At 49.8% G+C, this 18,955-nt stretch overlaps 1 protein-coding gene across 2 annotated transcripts in view; it reads right to left on the reverse strand.

Moving 5' to 3' along the window:
- Nucleotides 1-18,955, reverse strand: part of UFL1 (UFM1 specific ligase 1) — a 1,228,658-nt gene that overhangs the window by 838,307 nt on the left and 371,396 nt on the right. For both annotated transcript variants that reach the window (XM_069606422.1, XM_069606423.1), the window contains one exon: nt 16,132-16,278. In XM_069606422.1, the coding sequence (XP_069462523.1) occupies nt 16,132-16,278 (147 nt within the window). The remainder of the gene's footprint in view (nt 1-16,131; nt 16,279-18,955) is intronic.

Here is an 18,955-nt window from a genome sequence, read left to right on the forward strand (position 1 = left end):
TCCCCAATCTATGGCATTTTCCCCTACCTAGTTGTTGCCCGACCTACGCAAATCACCCCTTCCTAAACTTGAAATTTTGTCTACTTTTCAGAAATATATGCCTTTCTGTCCTCCAATTCGGTTTTCCTACCCTTTTCTTCCATTCCGTCCATGCATGCCCAATTGGCAAAAATGGCCAAAATCGCCTACCTCTCACAAAACAGTTGATAACCACATCAAAAGATTTTTTTTGTTTCCACTCAACCTGTTCTTGAAAGCCAGGAAATTGGGGAATTCAGCACAGCAAACCATTTGTTCATAGCTCTTACAAGGAAACAAACACAGGCTTCTTTGTACATCATTGTATTCGCATTTTTTGAAAAAACACAAACATTTCGCCCTTTTTGGTTATTTTCTCTCACCCCCTTAACACAACCTAGGATTCCTGCGTGGCGTTACGACCACCTACATGTGGGAAAAAAAAGGAGCCAAATTTGGCCGAGATATCTCATGTAACATCAAAGTTACAAGGCAGTGAATGGCCACATACCGAAATCATCAAAAAAGGTTTTGGCACTGGGGGGGAAATACCCATGGCACTTAAAGGGTTATAGAGGGTCTGCGCGCCCAGAGATTTTGGATGGGCTGGCAGAGGCAGGGGCTGCTCAGCCAGCCGAGGAGGAGAAGGACAAAGGCCCGCTGGCAGCAGCAGGGAGACAGGAAGCTGCACCCTTTCTTTCCCTCGCGAGGGAGGGGCAGAGGGTGGAGAGGTGCTGACAGACTGCAAGTCATCCAACACAGGTGAGAGCAATTCTGCACGCACCCAGCGCAACAGCGAACGCACCCACTCGCACAATAGGCAGCAGGCTAGCAGCACATCTGAGAAAGTGGCAAGAGATTACTGCAAGACGCCTGGGTCCTGGAAACAGGGCAGGCCTTCTGCTAGAGTTTTTTCAAGAACCCTTGCAAGTTAGACGGCCAAACCCGTTCGCTCTGTCTGTTGGGGAACATTTCTCAAAAGGAAACTTTCCCTCTACATTTGAGGACGGTCCGAAACATTTTGCTTTCGTTTCAGTATACTGACCTGACTTTCACCAATAGGGGCACAGCCTTCAGCTGCACTCCCCTGGGCTTTTGCTCTTTGTTACAGGGAAACTGACATGTTCTTTGTCTTTGTTACCACTTTTGGTAACATCTTATCATTGTGCAAAGTACATTACTGTACTGCGCAATGGGGTTCTTGTGCTTTCTGGACCTAGTCAACCACTAAGGATTTTTTTGGTGATTGCAAAGTATGTCTAGGAACAGACTGGTGGCAGCGCATGCTTTATCTTTATTTGTATTTTTACAACATTTTGCCATGACTGTGGCTAGTGTACGTCATGGCCATGCCACAAGGTCTTTTGGCTGTTCCTTTGGCCATTTTGCTCTTTGGCCTTCACCTGGTTTTGGTGAACCAAGAATTCCTTATTTGGGCATGCAGTTGCTTGCGAAAGCTGCTTCTTTCGCAGGCTCCTACAAGTCACATATGTGGGTACCCAGGAAGGAACAAGTTACTTACCTGTAACTGTTGTTCTCCAGCATGGGTCTGGCGAGGATTCACATGCTCATGAATATTCCCCAACAGGCTAGGAATCCTCGGTAAAGAAAAAATCAGTATCAGTTTCGTTTCTGATCTGTCTTTCTTAGTAGTAACCAATCACTGGTCTCTGGGTCATACTGCCCCTAGGCAATGACTGCCCTCTCCCTAAGCCCCTCCCCCGGCAGCCATCCTCAGATTTGGTAGCACGTAAAGTTGCAGTATGACCAAGTGAAGAGCCGCAGAGGGGAAGGAGGGAGGGTTTGCATGTGAATCCATGCCAGACCCATGCTGGAGAGCAACAGTTACAGGTAAGTAACTTGTTCCTTCTCCAGCATGGGGTCTGGCATGGATTCACATGCTCATGAATATAAGAATACATAGCAGTACACACATGCACAATCACGGGAGGTGGCAAAAGGCTCAACATTAAGCATTACATAAACTCAACATTAAGCAACTCTTACCTCCTCACCAGGCCCACCTTCAGGCGAACAGGTTGCGCAGCACTGCTTGGCCGACTCTGGACTCCTCCCTGGAATCCCGGTCGACGCAGTAGAAACTCGTGAAGGTGTGCGTCGACCTCCACGTAGCAGCCCTGCAGATGTCCAGCAGGGGCACACCAGACAAGAACGCCATAGTAGCAGCGATCGCTCTGGTCGAATGGGCTCTCGGACAGCTGGGCAACGGTCGGTTGGCCAACTGATGACAGTGCATGATGCAGCTGGAGAGCCATCTGGAAATGGAAGCCTTCGAGAGAGCCTTCCCTTGGTTCACAGGTCCAAAGTTCACAAACAGCTGTGATGTCTTCCGAAAACTCTTCGTTCGGTCCACGTACAACTTAAGCGCTCTAGCTACATCCAGCAAGTGCAAAGTCCTCTCGGCCGGCGACAAAGGCGACGGAAAGAAAACTGGCGACACCAAGGGCTCGTTAAGATGGAAGTCTGACGGCACCTTGGGAATGAAAGAGGGGTGCGTCCTCAGCAGCACTCTCGTATCATGAAAAGTCAAGTATGGAGGCTTGCAGGATAGGGCCTGAAATCTCCCATGCGTCGTGCACAGGTGATGGCTACAAGGAACACTGTCTTCCACGACAGGAACTTCAACAGAGCCGAATGCAAAGGCTCGAATAGTGGCCCCATGAGCCTGGTCAGCACCACGTTGAGCTCCCACGCCAGGGCTGGAGCCTTCACCGGCAGGAACGATCGGAACAGTCCCTTCATAAATTCCTTCACCAGTCGATGAGACCACAAGGACAGAAGTTCTGGTGTATCGGGAGATCGCTGCCAGATGTATCTTGATGGAAGTGTGAGCTAGTCCAGCTTTGGCCAGCGACAGTAGGTATGGTAGCACTTGAGGTGCCGTAATCCGTAGAGGGTTGATCTTCTGTGCACAGCACCAGACAGAGAACCTCTTCCACTTAAGTCCGTAGCACTTGAGAGTGGAGGACGCCCTGGCCTTTGCAAGAACCTCTCTGCAGTCAGCCGGGATATCGTACCCTCCAAACTCTAGTGCTGCAGGAGCCAGGCCTGCAAGTTCAGCGACTCCGGGTCGTGATGAAGAATGGTGCCTCCCTCTCTGGAGAGAAGATCTGCGTCTGTCAGCAGCTTGACTGGTGGGGACGCTGAGATTGTCCAGAAGGTCCGGGAACCAGATCTGTCTCGGCCACGCCGGTGCGACGAGGATCATCCTGCACTGGGACCTCTTGAGCTGGCTGATGAGTCGAAGCAGCAGCGGCAATGGAGGAAATGCATACAGGAACAGGCCGTCCCAGGGGAACGAGAAAGCATCGCCGTCGCCGTCGAGAACAGGTCGACCTGGGGTTTGTCCCATCGTTGGAAGAGCCGATCCACTTGATCCCGGCGTAGGTCCCACTCATGGCACAAGTGCAGCTCCCTGTTGAGTGAGTCTGCGATGGTGTTTTTTATTCCTGCCAGATGGAAGGGAACCAGAAACATCCCCTGAGTGACGGCGCAGTGCCACAGACCCTGGGCCTCCTTGGATAGGGCACGGCGCAGTGCTCCAAGATGTTAATTTGGAGGGACCTCTCCTCCGGGAGCCAAAGGCCTCTTGCGTGGAGATCTCTGGTGTGCGCACCCCATCCCTCCAGGGAGGCGTCCGTCGTCACAGTCTCCTGATGTTCCGGGGTCTGGAAGTCCGTGCCTGCCGTGAGGTGTGCACGGGTGCCCCACCACTGAATTGGCCGACGGAAAACCTCGTTGAGCGGGATCTTGTCTTCGAAGCTGCCCACCGGTTACATCCAGCGGGCGTTGAGGAACTCCTGTAGAGGACGCATCCGTAGCCTGCACAGGCGCACTAGATAGATGCACGAGGACATCATTCAGAGGAGGGACTTGATGGATCTCACCCTGGCCACGTCCGTGCCAGCAGGCGCTGCACCTTGCCTAAGATGGCCTTCGTCCTTTCCTCCGACGGAGACGCCAATCGTTCCACTGTATCGAGCGACGGACCCAAACGGGATTTCGGGTAGTTGATGGAGAAACCCAGCTCCGTGAGTAAGCGGACAGTCTTCGCCGTGTGCTCGACGGCGAGTTATCTTGTCCTTGCACCGATGAGCCAGTCGTCCAGGTAGGGGTAGACGTGGATCCCCTGCAGGCGCAGCCACGCCGCCAATGGTGCTAGGCACTTGCTGAACACCCTGGGTGCCGACTTCAATCCGAATGACAGAGCTCTGAATTGGTAGTGGCGTCCTTGGACTACGAATCTGAGGAACTTTCGGTGTCCTTTTAGGATGGGGATGTGGAAGTAAGCATCCTCCAAGTCCAACGACGATAGGAAGTCGCCTTCCTCCAGCTGTCCCAGCACGTGCTGGAGAGTGACCATCCTGAACTTATGTGCCTTGTTGTACTTGTTCAACCGATGTAGGTCCAGGATGGGGCATTAACCGCCTGTGTTCTTTCTGTCGAGGAAGTATTTTGAGTATACTCCGGAGCCCCGGAGCCTCTTGGGGACGAGCTCGATGGCACCCTTCTAGAGCATTGCCTTTAACTCCAACAGCAGTTGAGGGACTTGATTTTCCTTCCTGGCCACGGGAGGAATGCGGGCACACTTCTTTTGGAATTCAAGAGTGTGCCTGTGGGCCAGGGCATCCAGCACCCAACGGTCGGTGGAGATGGACTCCCACACGCTGACGAACTTCGCCAGCCGGACTCCCACCAGGGTGCTTCGGTGGGGGCCCGACGCTACGGCCGGTTCAATCTTGCTTGGAGGCGGCCTTGCCGCCTTGGCCTCCTTGGCGATGACGCCAAGAACCTCCTTGCTTGCCGCGACTTCTGTAAGCCTCCTCGGACGAGGAGCGGGCCGCCTGGCGGTACGTAAAGGAGCCACCGCTGATCCCTTGGAGGCCCCCTGTCTGCCTCCGGCACTCCGAAAGGGCCGTCGTTGCTGAAGGACTCCCAGGGCTCGGGCCGTCTCTGTGTCGGCCTTGATGGCCTGCAGCGACTCATCCACTGTTTTCCAAACAGGTTGTTGCCGTCGAATGGCATGTCCAAAACTCTGGTCTGCATGTCCTGACGGAAGTCTGTCGCCATGAGCAAGCCTCGTCGTCGAAGGCAAACACCGTCGCCTAACTGGCGAAACCCGGTGTCGGCAATGTCCCTTGCCACCGTTATGGCGTGGTCCGACGCCACCTCACCTTCCTGCAGAATCTCCAGGGCCTCCGCCCTCTTGTCCTCTGGTAGGAAGTCCAGTAGGGGGGCTATCTTGTACCATAGCCCCCTGTCGTAACGGGCCACAATCGCTAAGGCGTTGGCCGCCTTAATTGTCGTCGCCGCCGACGAGATGACCCGTCGACCCATGGCGTCCAATTTCTTACCCTCGCCGTCAGTTGGGAAAGTAGAGGTTGAAGATGTCGCCCCCGCTGCCTTCTTCTTGGCCACCGTTGAGACGACCGAATCCGGCGTAGGTTGAGCCCTGAGGCACAAAGGGGCGGCGTCAGGGACCCGGTACTTCTTCTCGTACCTGTCCCTCTTGTCAGGCGTCGTGGACGGGTTCTTCAGTATCGCAAGTCCCTCGGCCCAGATATCGTTGAGTAACGGTACCGCGAGGACCGTCTTTCTCTTGGCCTCTTGCCGTTGATAGAGGAAACCCTCCTCCTTCTGTTCCTCGGGGCAGAGCTGGAAGAGCTCGGATGCCCTGGTGATCATGGCGTGAAAGGAGCCAATTTCGTCAGGCGGGGAACCCCGAGGGAGTGGTGATGGAAGGTCCGTCCCGTCATCACCACCGTCGTCATCCGTCCCCGTCGTCGTATCCGTCGCCGTGTCATCCCTGGGGTCAGGTGAGGGGGATGAGGGCTCCACGGGTCGTGGGGGCATGAAGGGCGGGGATGGATGAACTCTCCTCCGCTTGTTCGGAGGGCTTCCCGACGGGCCCGGTTCTGGATCGTCCGCCGGGGTTCGTGGTAATCTCGTCCTTATCTCCGTGCATAAGGTTTGGATTGCCATCAAAATGGCCGCCGAGTTGTCCTGAGGCTCGGGCAATGCCTGCGACGGGAGGGATGGCTGCTCCTTCACTGGGGCCTCGACGGCGCCACCATTGCTTTCTTCGACCACTTCTTCGGGATCCCTCCCGTGGGATCGTACCTTCTCGAACCTCTCGTTGAGGTTCTTCACGGTTTCCACCAGCTCTTCCTCAGAGGCTGAATCCGTGTCCGTGATGGCCACTCTCCCTCCCCCCTCTTTTTCCACCGGGGTCTTCACAGGGGTCTTGTCGCTGGGCTGGAAAGAGGATTCCCTCTGCGGTGGCAGGGAAACTCTGGGCCCGAGATAGCCTCCACTGGTGTAGCATCCCCAGGCTTCGCCAGGGCCGCCGGACTCCCTCAATAGAGGCCTTAGCCGGGTGAATCAAGGCCTTCGCCACCTTTGGCGCGCTTAAGGCCTTCACCTTGGGGGGAGGGTCACCGCCTCGCTCCCCCTCGGCCGAATCATTCGAGATCGACCGGGGCCTCTCCAGAAGCTTACCCGGGTTCTCGGAGTTCCTCTTCCCCGAACCAGAGCGTTGGCTCGTGGTCGATGGTGCCGGGGAAGGCGCGCCCTGCCTGGCAGCCGAAGAGCCCGACCGTTCGGCTCTCCCGGTGCCCGCGGACTCACGGTGCTTAGCCTTCTGTTGGGCCCCCGTCGCCGAGGCGCCCTCACAGGACTTGGAAGACCCCTCGGACCTTTTCTTCTTCTCACCTGGTGGGCCCTTCTCCAGCCAGCTGGCGAGCCGGGAACGACGATCCCTCATGGTCCGTGCTGATAGGTTCTTGCAGAACGCACAGTCCTTCTCCACGTGTGTCTTATCCTCATGAAGGCAGTAGAGACATCTCGAATGCTCGTCCTCCTTGAAAACATTCTGTAACCCGCATCCAGGGCAGTTCCTGAACAGCTTGGATCCGAAAACTTCACCCTTGAGGGGCGTAGAAAATTCCGAAACGGGTCCCCGTTGATCGGAAGTGGAACGGTGGAGCTTGAGGCTCGATTTAACCAAAAAATGAGAAAATCTCTTTGAAAAAAGCATGAAAACGCAATAAAAGCTCGAGAGCCATAGCTCGAGGACTCCCAACACTTGAACGTGTGGTAAAAATCTGAGAATGGCTGCCGGAGGAGGGGCTTAGGGAGAGGGCAGTCATTGGCTGGGGGCAGTATGACCCAGAGACCAGTGATTGGTTACTACTAAGAGAGACAGATCAGAAACGAAACTGATACTGATTTTTTCTTTACTGAGGATTCCCAGCCTGACGACGGGGAATACTCATGAGCATGTGAATCCATGCCAGACCCCATGCTGGAGAAGTGGGTTGGTACTGTCGGGTCCCAATCCATACTACTGGTGCCAGGATGTCTGGTGTGCACAAGGACCCCAATGGTCCCTGATTGGACCACTGCTGGCATACATGAGTGGGGCAGATCTTCCCATTGGCTGACCGGGTGTGAGTATTCGCCAGACTTTTAGATATGAGGAGGGGTCCTGAATGCAGACCAGCAGATAAGCAACAGGTCTGAATCGACCAGTAGACAAAGCCAAGTATCCAGAAGAGCTGAGCAGATCCAAGGACTATCCGGTACCGCAGTGAAGAAGGTTGGCACCCTGAGCATGCTGTTGTCTCGGTAAAGCCTGACTTTGCGCTCGATCTCAGAAGACCTGCAAAAGTGCTTTGAACCATTAGAGTAGTAGAATTAATCACTCAACGCCTCACGGTTTCCCTGCAAAAGAGCCTGTTTGGAAATATGCCCCTTGGCCATCCAGTGGACTGTCCAACTGAAACCTTGGCCACCTTACAGGACCGTCGCTGCATTGGGTTTTGACTCAAAACTCTGGGGAATCCTAACTTGCACTGCAAAGCACCTTTTCACTGAATTTCATCATCCCAGCTGCTTTGGGCCACGAGAGAGGAGGCTGCATCAGACAGCGAGAGTTGGGAGCCTCTGCATCACTGTGCAACACTGACGGTTGCTGAAGGTGGATTTCCCATGTTCCTTCTTGTGCCATGAGACCAGCTGCATCAGTGCTTCCTTTGTTCTTCAACCGAATCGAGAGATACAGCCCCTACTGCAAACCAGACCTTCATTTGCACCTGCAGCGCCTGTGCACTTTGAAGCCCAACCAAGGGTGGTTAATCGAACCTGACAGTCCCTTCCAGGCCTTCCAAGTTTGGACTAAAACCGAGCTAAGGGCAGTGAGTACTGAAACCACTTACCGGTGACCCTTTGTTCAATCATAATGTTTTACGAGGAGGATTCCTTGTTTTCCTCTCTTTGGCTTGGATAGCCTCTGCTTCCTAGAGTCCTCTGAAAGCTGGGAATAGCTTTGTTCATCAAAGCAGATCCTCCCTTGACTCTTGGAACCTGTTTCCACCCTTCAGAATTCTGTCCCTAACTTTGCCAGCTTCCTAGAAAGGTACTTTGTGACTTTTGCGCACAACCAAGCGCCTGTACGCATGCATCGAACATTGAGTACAAGGTTCCATTCATCGCAGGGCTTGACTTATAAAGTTAGGGTTTTCCATTTCTGAAAATTGTCCATGCTCTAAAGATTGGCTGCCCTTTTCCCTTACAGGTATTGGTGTAGTTTCTAACTTTATCGCATTAACTCCAATGATTGTATATATTATACCTAATGTGTTGCTTTTGTGGTAATTTGCTATTGATTTTCATAATACATTTGTGTTTATTCTTGGACCTAATAAATTGTGTATTTTCATATACTTCTGCCCAATAGGAATTCTTGGTGTTTCACTGTGTGCGCTTATAAAAGACCACTGATCACCCTCACTTCTCCTGAGATTTAGCCTTGACTGCTCTCCAAGCTACCATTAATTGGTCTGGCTATCTTCCCAGAAGTGTCCCTTGTTTCAATAACACGGGTGGCCTCCTAAACATCTGTGCATCGGAAATCCATTCCAAAACTGTCAGAAGAGGAGCAACGGTTGATGGACAGAGAAGTCACAGAGCTTTTAAGAAAAGGAGTGATATTCCTGGTTGATCAAGGGGCACTAGGCTTCTTAAGAAACCTCTTCCTAGTGAAGAGGAAGCAGAAAGTCAGGCCAGTGATCAATCTCAGGGATCTCAATTATTTGCGCGTATACCACCACTTCATGATGGAAGGAATTCACCTCATGCGCGAAATCCTAAAGGGAGAATGGTTAGTTCACATAGACTTGTGGGACGCCTACCTGGCAGTACCAATACAAGAACCACACCAGCGATTCCTCCAATATCCCTGGTGAGGTCAACGTTGGGAGTACACCTGCCGCCCATTCGGGCTGTCCTCGGCTCCTTGGTGCTTCACTAAGCTACTCAAGCCAATAGTGACCAAGCTACGTGAGGAAGGAGTGAGACTAATCACTTGATTAAATATCCGTCCCGTTGCAGCCATTTAAATATATCTCATGGTGCACGATCCAATTCACCTACATGCGCACGTGTCTCTGGTGACGAGTATCCTGGAGGATTTAGGATTTCGCGTGAATTGAGAGAAGTCTGAGATAAGACCTGCACAGAGGATAGAATTCCTGGGTTTTGTGATTGACTCAGAGCTGGGGACGCGGAGTCTAACCATTCAGAAGGTCAACGACATCAAGAAGGAGATCAGAACAGTCCTGGCCAAAGATCCGATATCCCTGAGGAAATTAGGAAGGAAATTGGGGCGTTTTGCCTCCTCTATCCAAGCCATCTTCCCAGGTCCACTGCATTATTGTGCCCTCCAGGGTCTGAAGATCCAGCATCTCAGACAGGGTCCATACTCTTGAGGTTGCACAACATCTCAGCCGTTGCAGTACATCAACCAGCTGTGAGGAACGAGGTCAAGAATGTTGGCCGAGCTGGCCAAGGATTTCTGCCATTTCTGCCTTTTCTGCCTGAACAAGAGCCTTGTGGCAGACTGGAACTCCAGGTATCGCAGGGACTCCCATGACTGGAGGTTGAACAAGGTTGAACAAGTCAATATTCCTCAGCCTGATGCAGCTGAGAGGTCCTTGTGAAATGGATCTCTTTGCATCCAGTCATCAGATGGAGTGATTTTTCAGCTGGAAACCAGATCCCAAAGCAGCAGCCACATACCCCTTCCTGAAACAATGGGGACCTCACATGACTATGATCATGAGGATGCTAGCATATGTGAGATGCCAGCTAGTAAAACTGATGCTGATGATGCCAGCGTGAAGAGGTCAAGCTTGGTTCCCAGATCACCTGGAATCATTTTGCGACTACACAGTTCTTCTCTCAGACTGAGGTCCAGTCCAGCCTGTGATGAGCCTGTGGACAGCAGAGAGCAGAGACACTGAAAAGTTGCAGAGGAAAGCAGTTTTTGGAAGCATGGCAAAGGAGCTGCGTCTCCAGGGAGCCTACGAGGACAGAAGAAGGGAACCGTGTTCTGGGGAAAGGAAGCCGACCCAAGAGTGTCTGAGGGGCAGGACGTGAGACCCTGACCTCAGGTGTAAGAAGTAAGAAAGGCATGGTATCAAGAATAGACAGACACAAGTGATCACAGCTCAAGGGTGTTTATCAAACTGTAAAGGTAGTTGGAGAAACGCCTTATCTAACCATAAAGATGGGAGCAAGCTTCGACCATCAAAAAATAATAAGGCAGTCCTAGTGGCGTTGTGTCAAGTAAAAAGGCCTATACTAAGAAAAACCCACTGCCAATCCTTGCACTAAATACAAAAAAATGTGGGATGATGTTCTTAAGAAAAAAGGAAGTGTTCACAAATGATAAGTCAGGATGCGTTACCTGAGGTCTCCCTTCCCCATGTTTTCAGCACAGGACAAGTTGGGACTTTGGAGCACAGCAGACGCTCGAGCATGCCCCGCACGAGCTAACAGTTCCGCTTTCAGCAATCGAGGCATTCAGTGGTTAAGTCTTTTTCTATCAAAAAGTCTCTTGCTGCAGTGGGCCTGATGTAATCAAATAATAAACAAAGAGATCCTTTTCACAGTTACATCAGGTGATGTCTTTCACCTCTGGATCCCCCTTTTCTGGGCGCAGATCCCTAGAAAGTTCTCATGAATATCAGAATCTTTGAAGATTGTCTATCCTGCTTCCGAGGATCTGATAGTAACAAAAAGTTCAACAAAAGCTCTTTCGGATTGCACTTGGGTGACGATTCTTCACCCTTGGGTCCCCCTCTTCCGGGCGCAGACCCCTCTGTGGTATTCACAAATCTTAATGGGCCTCAGTCCGAGATTGGAGGCAGTCATGGCGCTATTTGCGCCATGACTGCCTCCAATAACGGTACCGGTCTGGTTCAACGGGGACTTACCGGTGTAGTCCGACCTTTGCAGGACCGGTAAGTCCCCATTGAAAAAGCCATTCCCCACTCCCATTTGGGCCCCCATATGGCTCAATGGGAATGGGGAAGGATCTAATAACGGTACCGCAAATTGCGGTACCGTTATTTGCTCTGAAGTCCCTTAACGGGTCCCGTCCATAACGCCGGGTCAGACCAGGTGTTAAAGGAGGGACCCGCTAAGGGACCTCGTAGTAGGGCGGCAAAGGGATTAACGGCACCGGTCTCCTTACCGGTGCCCGGTATCCCTTATCGCCCTACTGTCATGAATAGCCGAATCCGGCCCTTCAAGACTTCGTGGTCCATGATGCACCGCGGCATAAACTCTGCAACTCATCCAAGATGGCCGATTAATTAGAACCGCTGCGCTCTAGCCTTTGCATGAAGTCTCTAGCTTCCTAGAAAACAGGCACACCCCGGCGGCTCCGCGCGTCTCAACTCTACCCCTACGAGTTACTAGACGTTGTTCGAGTTCGCTCTCTGCTCTATCGTGTATTCTATCTTTCCTTCCTAGTTCCTAGACCCCCTCCAAACCTTACCTTCCTATATCCTCCTTCCTGGATTAATTGACATTGTTCCTGGAAATCAAAAGCTACCTGCTTGCAGCCGGCTTCCACGCTGGAACCAGAGGGCTTGCGTTCCAGCTTATACAAGTCACGCTCGGTGAAGAAGAAAGAAACCTCATCCCGGAAGGCCACAAGCAAGGAGAAAAAGGTGAGAAAGAAAGAAGCTTGTGACAGCTACTCGGAATGAGGCCCAATGTCTTTACAAACAATTCGATGTGAACCATCCTCTGCCGGGTTCACTCTAGTCAACATACTGTTCTTTTGGGAATTTAGACTTTGCCCCTTTTTGTCAGCATCCCTCGTTCGAGTTCACGTTCGTCAATCTGTCAATCGTACCTTTTCTCATTGAATTCTTACGAAGCGGGATTCCCTTCCCTTATTCACGATCATCTACTGGTCAAAGACTTTTGAATATACAAAGGATTTTACTAGACCCCCGCATGACCACTTTGACCCTCTTCTCGCCTTTCCCAAGGCCTTCTGGTTCTGGTAGTTTCAATAATCGGGTAATCGCCCAGAGTTACTCGAGTGAGCACCCACGTCACTACGTGCAGCTCATCTGCAGCTGGCTTTCCCCTTTGACATCAACAGTTCTTTGTACATTCTGTAATCAGCAGTTTGCTACTTTTCTCCAACAGTGTTCAGTTTCTTTATCGATCCTCCCCTCGACTCACCAGCTGTGATGAACCGCTTGGCTTTCTTCGGATCAGGAGTCAAGGCCGGTACCACAATAGAAGGCGTCTCTCCTCGGCTTGGTTATCAGGGGAGGAGGGTCTTGTGTACCGTTGACATCTGCTGCAACACACGCTAGCTATTGTTTGCGGTCTTACGTATCCTTCTGCATAGGTTTTCAAAGCCTTTTGTCGGAAAGGGCAACGCCGCTTCTCTCCTTGTCACCCTTTCGTTATGTGCGGTCTTTCTCCTCCTCTTGAACTGCCGTGCCTGGATAGCTGACTCGTCCTGCGGTCTGCCTTGCTCGTATGGTGCTCTCGTGCTCCACCGTTTATCCTTGTGGGGAAGGGAAAGGGCCATCAGGTATGGGTGATTCAAGTCAATTGCCTAACTTGGCATTTGTCCATCGTCTTTGGTGTGGGAAAGTGTTTGTGTCAGAAAATGGGGGGGGGCAGTGTTTCAGAATATCCTACATGGTAGGAGGGGGAAAAGGTGTTCAAAGAAGGGGGATACTACATCTCAGCCGTCAGTGTCCCACTTCCACTCCCCGAGGACCCACATCCAGGTGATCCTCCCTCAATGATCCAAGCCCAGGAACTGGATACAATAGCGATGGCCGTGTCCTGGCCACCTGGATGACAGGTCCTCAGGGACTAGTCAGGGAAACACCATCAGGTTTCTCACAGAAGCCGTGTGAGTGTATAAACCCTGATATCCAGCAGCGCAAACAGTGAGTTTCAAGTAAATGCAAGCAGCCTGTTACGCGAGCGAATACAAGTTGCTGATGAAAGCTGTTGAAATACATCGTATCAGAGTGGTCGTGTGCAGCTGGCACATTGTCGAAAGTCTCCGAGCCATAGAAAATGAGAGAATAAGCGAATGGGATGCCAGCAATGGACTGCCTGGAAACTAGAAAACAGAGCATTCACGTATAAGGAAATCATACGCGTATGAAGGTCTCTGAACAATTGAATGTGAATTGGAAGTATTACAAGCAAGAACTCAATAAACAGCAGAAGAAGGGGGGGGGGCAGTGACGTGTGAGCAAAAGCTCTATCTGGAAACCTGTTAAAAGGAGAAAGAGGCTACTAGTGGAAGCCGACAAAATCGAATATATGAAAAGGGGTGACAAAGAAAGCAAGTCACCTACCAGTGAATATTTGGACAAAAAGCTTGGGCAAAAAATAAGCCAAATAAGAAATCAAGTAAGAACCCAGTTAAGGAACCAATTAAGAAACTGCAAGGCCAAATGGTTGTGTGACCTGTAGGGGCTGAACCGTGCAGTCTATCAACGGCGCCAAGACCAGGGAGCCCCAACCAACCTGTAACCATTGTTAAAGGAAGTCATGAACGCTTCGAAATAATTGCTTTTGAGCTTGAGGGAAGGGAATCCTGAGCTCCTGTTTAGTATTGTGAACCAATATTGGTTATCACTAATGTGAGCAAGTGCATTAAGCTTGAGGAAGGGAATCCTGCGCTCTTAGAATTTTGTGAAATTAACGCAACATTGTACATCAAGAACAAGTGTGTTTTGGACTTGGGACAAGGGAAACCCAAGGCTAGACTAATTAGATGAAACAAGCAAATACTTGAATTGTATCCTGAACTTGGGCAAGGGAGCCAGAGGTAGCTCCATATTTGTTTTCGGATACTGTTTAGTTAGCTAAGAACATCCCTACACTGTGTTTAGTATTAGACGTGAGGGCAAGCATAGGTTTTGACACAGACAGCGTTGGTTTGGACTTTCAGGCACAGACTTTCCTTAGCTTATTTTTGTAGGGCAAACCCCACTGTAGTTATAGGGCAGGACAAGCATCAAACCAACCCAAAACTTTCAATAAAGGTTTTACGAAACTGTTACTCTTGTTGTTGTCTGTGTCATCTCTTCATACCATGCCTGTCTCACACCAGTCAGGAGTCTGAAAGCGTTTGAAGTAAAAACCGTGCATCTCAGACCCTCAGGGGACGGCCAACTGTTCCTTGCTCTTCGGAAACCCTTTAAGGCAGTGTCCAGAGCCAAGTTAGCAAGGTTGGCCAAGTGGGCCATGCAACAGGCAGGCATAGATATATCCTGCTCCAGGTGGGCACTCCATGCGAGGGGCCATAGCTTCTCATGGAGAAGAGAGAAACCCTCACTTTAGCACAACACCCCATAGAGAAAGTTAACAGGTCGGACTATGCCAACAGACATATGGACCCCATCATAAAAAATTAGCAATGTGGGAATACAGAAATGATATGAAAAGGAATTCCCAGAGACAAAGCTTCTATTTTGTGGACAACATCATACTGAGGAACACGCATGGTATGGCATCAAAGCAACTCTCTCCAGCAGGTGAAGCCCTGGACTGTCAGAATTGTTTTCTCAGAGAAAACCATCAACCATTGAATAGAAATCCATCCCACCCTAAACTGAGCCTACCATGAGGGAATGCTTAGGGAGCTGTGGAGCCCTCTCCCTCATCGACAGAAGGAAATGCTTTTGGGTGTGGCACCCTCACCTTAATAAACGAAGTGTGAGGGGATGCTTTGGGAGCTGTGAAATAATACCCCATCAGCAGACATCAGGTGTGTTTAAAACTGCTGCAGGGTATAGCAAAACGTAAAGACCTCCATCCACTACACTGCTCTTTCACATTTATCTCTCAGTCCACTTTTCAGTCTGTAGACATAGCATACTGCTTTAGCTCCAGAATCTCGCCAAGGGCTCAACTTTGTGTCATTCTAAAGCAGTCTTCGTCTTGAGAGGTATTCCTCGTAGGTTGAAAGTCAAACAATCCAGAACAAGTCTGTCATTCTATGGTGGTTCTCCCTCGCCCCAGAAACTTTCCCAAGGGAAAGGGCTTGAGTCCTGAGACATATTCAGTTATCAGAAACCAGAACACTTGCATTCCAGTCAATCTCTCTTCCCACAGGCACCTAGCTGTCAGTCCCAACTGTCTGATCTGGTCACTGTCATCTAGCAATTGTCTTTGTCACCCAATCACTGCCTTCTAGAAATTAGTTTTCCCTTTTCCATAATCCCAGGACACACACGATGGTGAGAAATCTCTGTCACTACAGTCCAGGCAGGCTGTCCAATTAAACCTCAGTGATTTAAGGAACGGCAATAAAGGACATTAAAACTAGGTCTCCAAGCCTAATGAAAAAACATGAAATGAGACATTAAAACCAGGCTATGACTGGCCCCACCAAGAACAAATAGACATGGCTCTTATCTCAATACTACATTCTGCAACATTTGCAAGATTGTTTATTAGCCCTTGTCGCCACCTTTATAAACTTTGGAGAAAAGTCCATTCAATTTAGATAATAGAAATTCCCACCAAATTGTCATGGGAAAGACTTTTAATTGCAGCAAAATATACGTGCTTAGGAACTCAGAGGAAATGAACTATCTGGAGTTTTTTTCTTTCAAATAGTGCAAAATGTCAGACTTCTGGAATCTTCTAACACTTGCACTGTCAGAACTGGACAACACCTTCAAAAGGCAAAACCACAAATCTGCAAAGACTTATTTTCCAGAGAGTGCAAGAATGAAAGTCTATTACCTAGGTAACCGTTCTGTCTGAAAAAGGCATCCACCCAACTGCTCTGTGTCCTGGAATAGATGTCTGGAACAAACACAGCCTTGTCCTGTCTCCCACCGACCACTGCGCCTTTCAGACGTCCACTGTTAACCAGCTCCTCCAGTACAGCTGAAAAACAAAAAAGCAGACAAAAAGGCTTCTTTAACAAGCAGATTCAGCAATGGGGAGGTTTGGTGGGAATCAATCTTTCACACCAGTGCTCAGTTCAAGGCATACATTTCTCTGCTCTTGATAAATGTTCTGTCACCGTATGCTAAACATTTCTTTCCTGGGCATTGGCAGAGGGATCTCGTTGAAAGAACATTTACACTGCTTGATTTGTTAGGCTGCTGCGATAAACGCACAAAACTCTCCTTTGATACTCAATGCATTTCTCTGGCTACCAGTATGCATACGAGGGATTGATGTGCACATTCAAAAATGAAGATATTTTGTCATCCTCCTTAATACAGCATTCACAAAAATGTTCGACACAATTGTATTAAGAATGTGCATGCAAGGCACATTTAGAATTATTCCCTTACTTTCCACAAAGAGAGGAGTTATAATGTACCATAACCTTACAGTGGCCTTTCAATAGGCCATCACATGCTACAGCTGTCTTTACAACTATTATCATAAGGGCCATCACATGCTCTAGCTGTCTTTACAACTAGTATCATAAGGGATGAAAGACAGGTTCTTTTTTCAGAATGAGTGGAACGTTTCTGAAGAGCCAAACCCAATGAGCATGGAGCAAAAATAAGCTCACACATTATGGTGGGTAAGAGGGGTGATTCTGTCACCACCTTCTGCCACCGCTATCATAGCCAGGATTGTTTCTCTCCTTTTTCAGCTCAGGTGGTTCTTAAGACACTACAATTACAAGAATGCACCAGACTCCTTAGACGCCTGGCGTGATGGATCCCAGGATGCAGTCCAGTGCACATATAATAAACTGGGACTACAAGTACCAAAATGCACCTGGGCCCAACAGAAGACAACTGGAGGAACAGACTGTCCTTCCAAATGGGAATTTAATAGGCTTCCCTACTCAGGAGCTGAATGGGAGACCAAACACCCACTGCAGACTTCCCATGCATGCTGCGGGGGAATAGCAGCAGTGAAGCTAGAACTAGCAGAGTGACAGTCCTAATGGTGATCAGGAAACCCTACCAGAAGCCTTTGTGAACATTAACCTACCTGGTATAGTGACCGCATTGACCACATGGTCAAGACAGAGGATGAACACGGGATGTGGATAAAGCTCCCAATGAATATTTCCTACTGAAGTACCAGCCCACAAGAGAAAAGCTCAGGCGGAGATTGGCCTAGGCGAGCAACTATCTCGGGTAACTAATGGGAGCAGAGGGAAGCTTATAGGCTCCAAGTGTTGGGGCTATAAAAAGTCAGCAGAGTCAGTGAGGTGATTGGGTGAGGTCGGCAGAGATGGAATGAGACCAAGAGACCGGAGAGGAGGGTGCAGCAGGTGGAGGGGAATAAAAATCTAATTTGGCAGTATTTGGAGAGAATGATGGTAAGGTGTTGGGACTGAGGGAGTGTTAGCAGTTTGTATGTGAGTGAGAGAGTAATTGAAGGTCATTTGAAAGGAGAACAGTAGGAGAGAGAGAAATCAGGAAGGAGTTGGAGGCAGGAGAAGAGGGAGAGAGAGAGAGAGAGAGAGAGGGAGAAAGGGGGAGAGAGAGAGAGAGAGAGGGAGAGGGGGAGAGAGGAAGAGAGGAAGAGAGGGAGAGAGGGAGAGAGGGAGAGAGAGAGATAACAACAAGTTACTTATCTCTGGTAACGTTCTTACGATTGGATGTTCCTCCCACGTATTCTTCATCTTTAGATAGATATCCTCTCCAGCTTAGCTGCTTCTGAATATTGTTTTCGGTAGAGGGCGCTGTGCATTAATGTCCCTCGAGGGCCTCTGTCTCAAGGTCGACGTCATCACTTGTACTTACAGAACACGCAGCGCCCGTTAGCTTCATTCTGCCCTCATGCACAATTAACACTATTAACGGCATTAGTGTGCCCAAGCCAGTATAAGACCTTAAAAGAGTGTAAGGTGTCATGCACTGAAATTCTACTGCGGGAAGGTTAGAAGTGGCGATGAGGAATATGTGGGAGGAACATCCAATCGAAAGAACGTTACCAGGGGTAATTAACTTGTTCTTCGAATGGATTTTGTCCTCCCACGTATTTGTCATCTTCAGATAGACTACCAAAGCAGTGCTGGTTTTGGAGGAGGGAGTACACATTTTAGATGCAAATTTAAGAATTGTTATGGACAGCATGTAAAACTGCCTTACCAAATCTTCCTTCCTGACTCGAGGCAAGTCCAGACCATAATATTTTGTGAAAGTTTGAATGGAAGTCCATGTGGCCGCTGTGCAAATATCATGTATCGGCAACCCTCTCTGTAAAGCAGAAGATGTTGCCATGCCCCTTGTGGAATGGGCCCGGTGGCCTTCAGGGGGATCTTTCTCAGCCAATCTGTAGCATTCCGTAATGCCCAATATCACCCATCTAGACAAAGTTTGTTTCGTAACAGATAGTCCCAACTTGTGACCCATGTATCCCACAAAATGTTGGTCATCCTGACATAACTTAGCCATCCTGGAAATGTAAAATCTAAGTGCGCGTCTTGGATCAAGCCTATGCAGCCTCTCCTCATCCTCGCTAGGATGTGGAGGCGGGTAGAAAATGATAGCACCATTTTCTGAGATAAATGAAAGTCTGATACAACCCTCAGTAGAAAAGTTGGTTTGACTATAAGAACTACCTTGTCCTTAAAGAAAATAGT

The sequence above is a fragment of the Ambystoma mexicanum genome, chromosome 4p (genome assembly GCF_040938575.1).
Source record: "Ambystoma mexicanum isolate Mex_15411 chromosome 4p, UKY_AmexF1_1, whole genome shotgun sequence".
NCBI classification, from domain to species: domain Eukaryota; kingdom Metazoa; phylum Chordata; class Amphibia; order Caudata; family Ambystomatidae; genus Ambystoma; species Ambystoma mexicanum.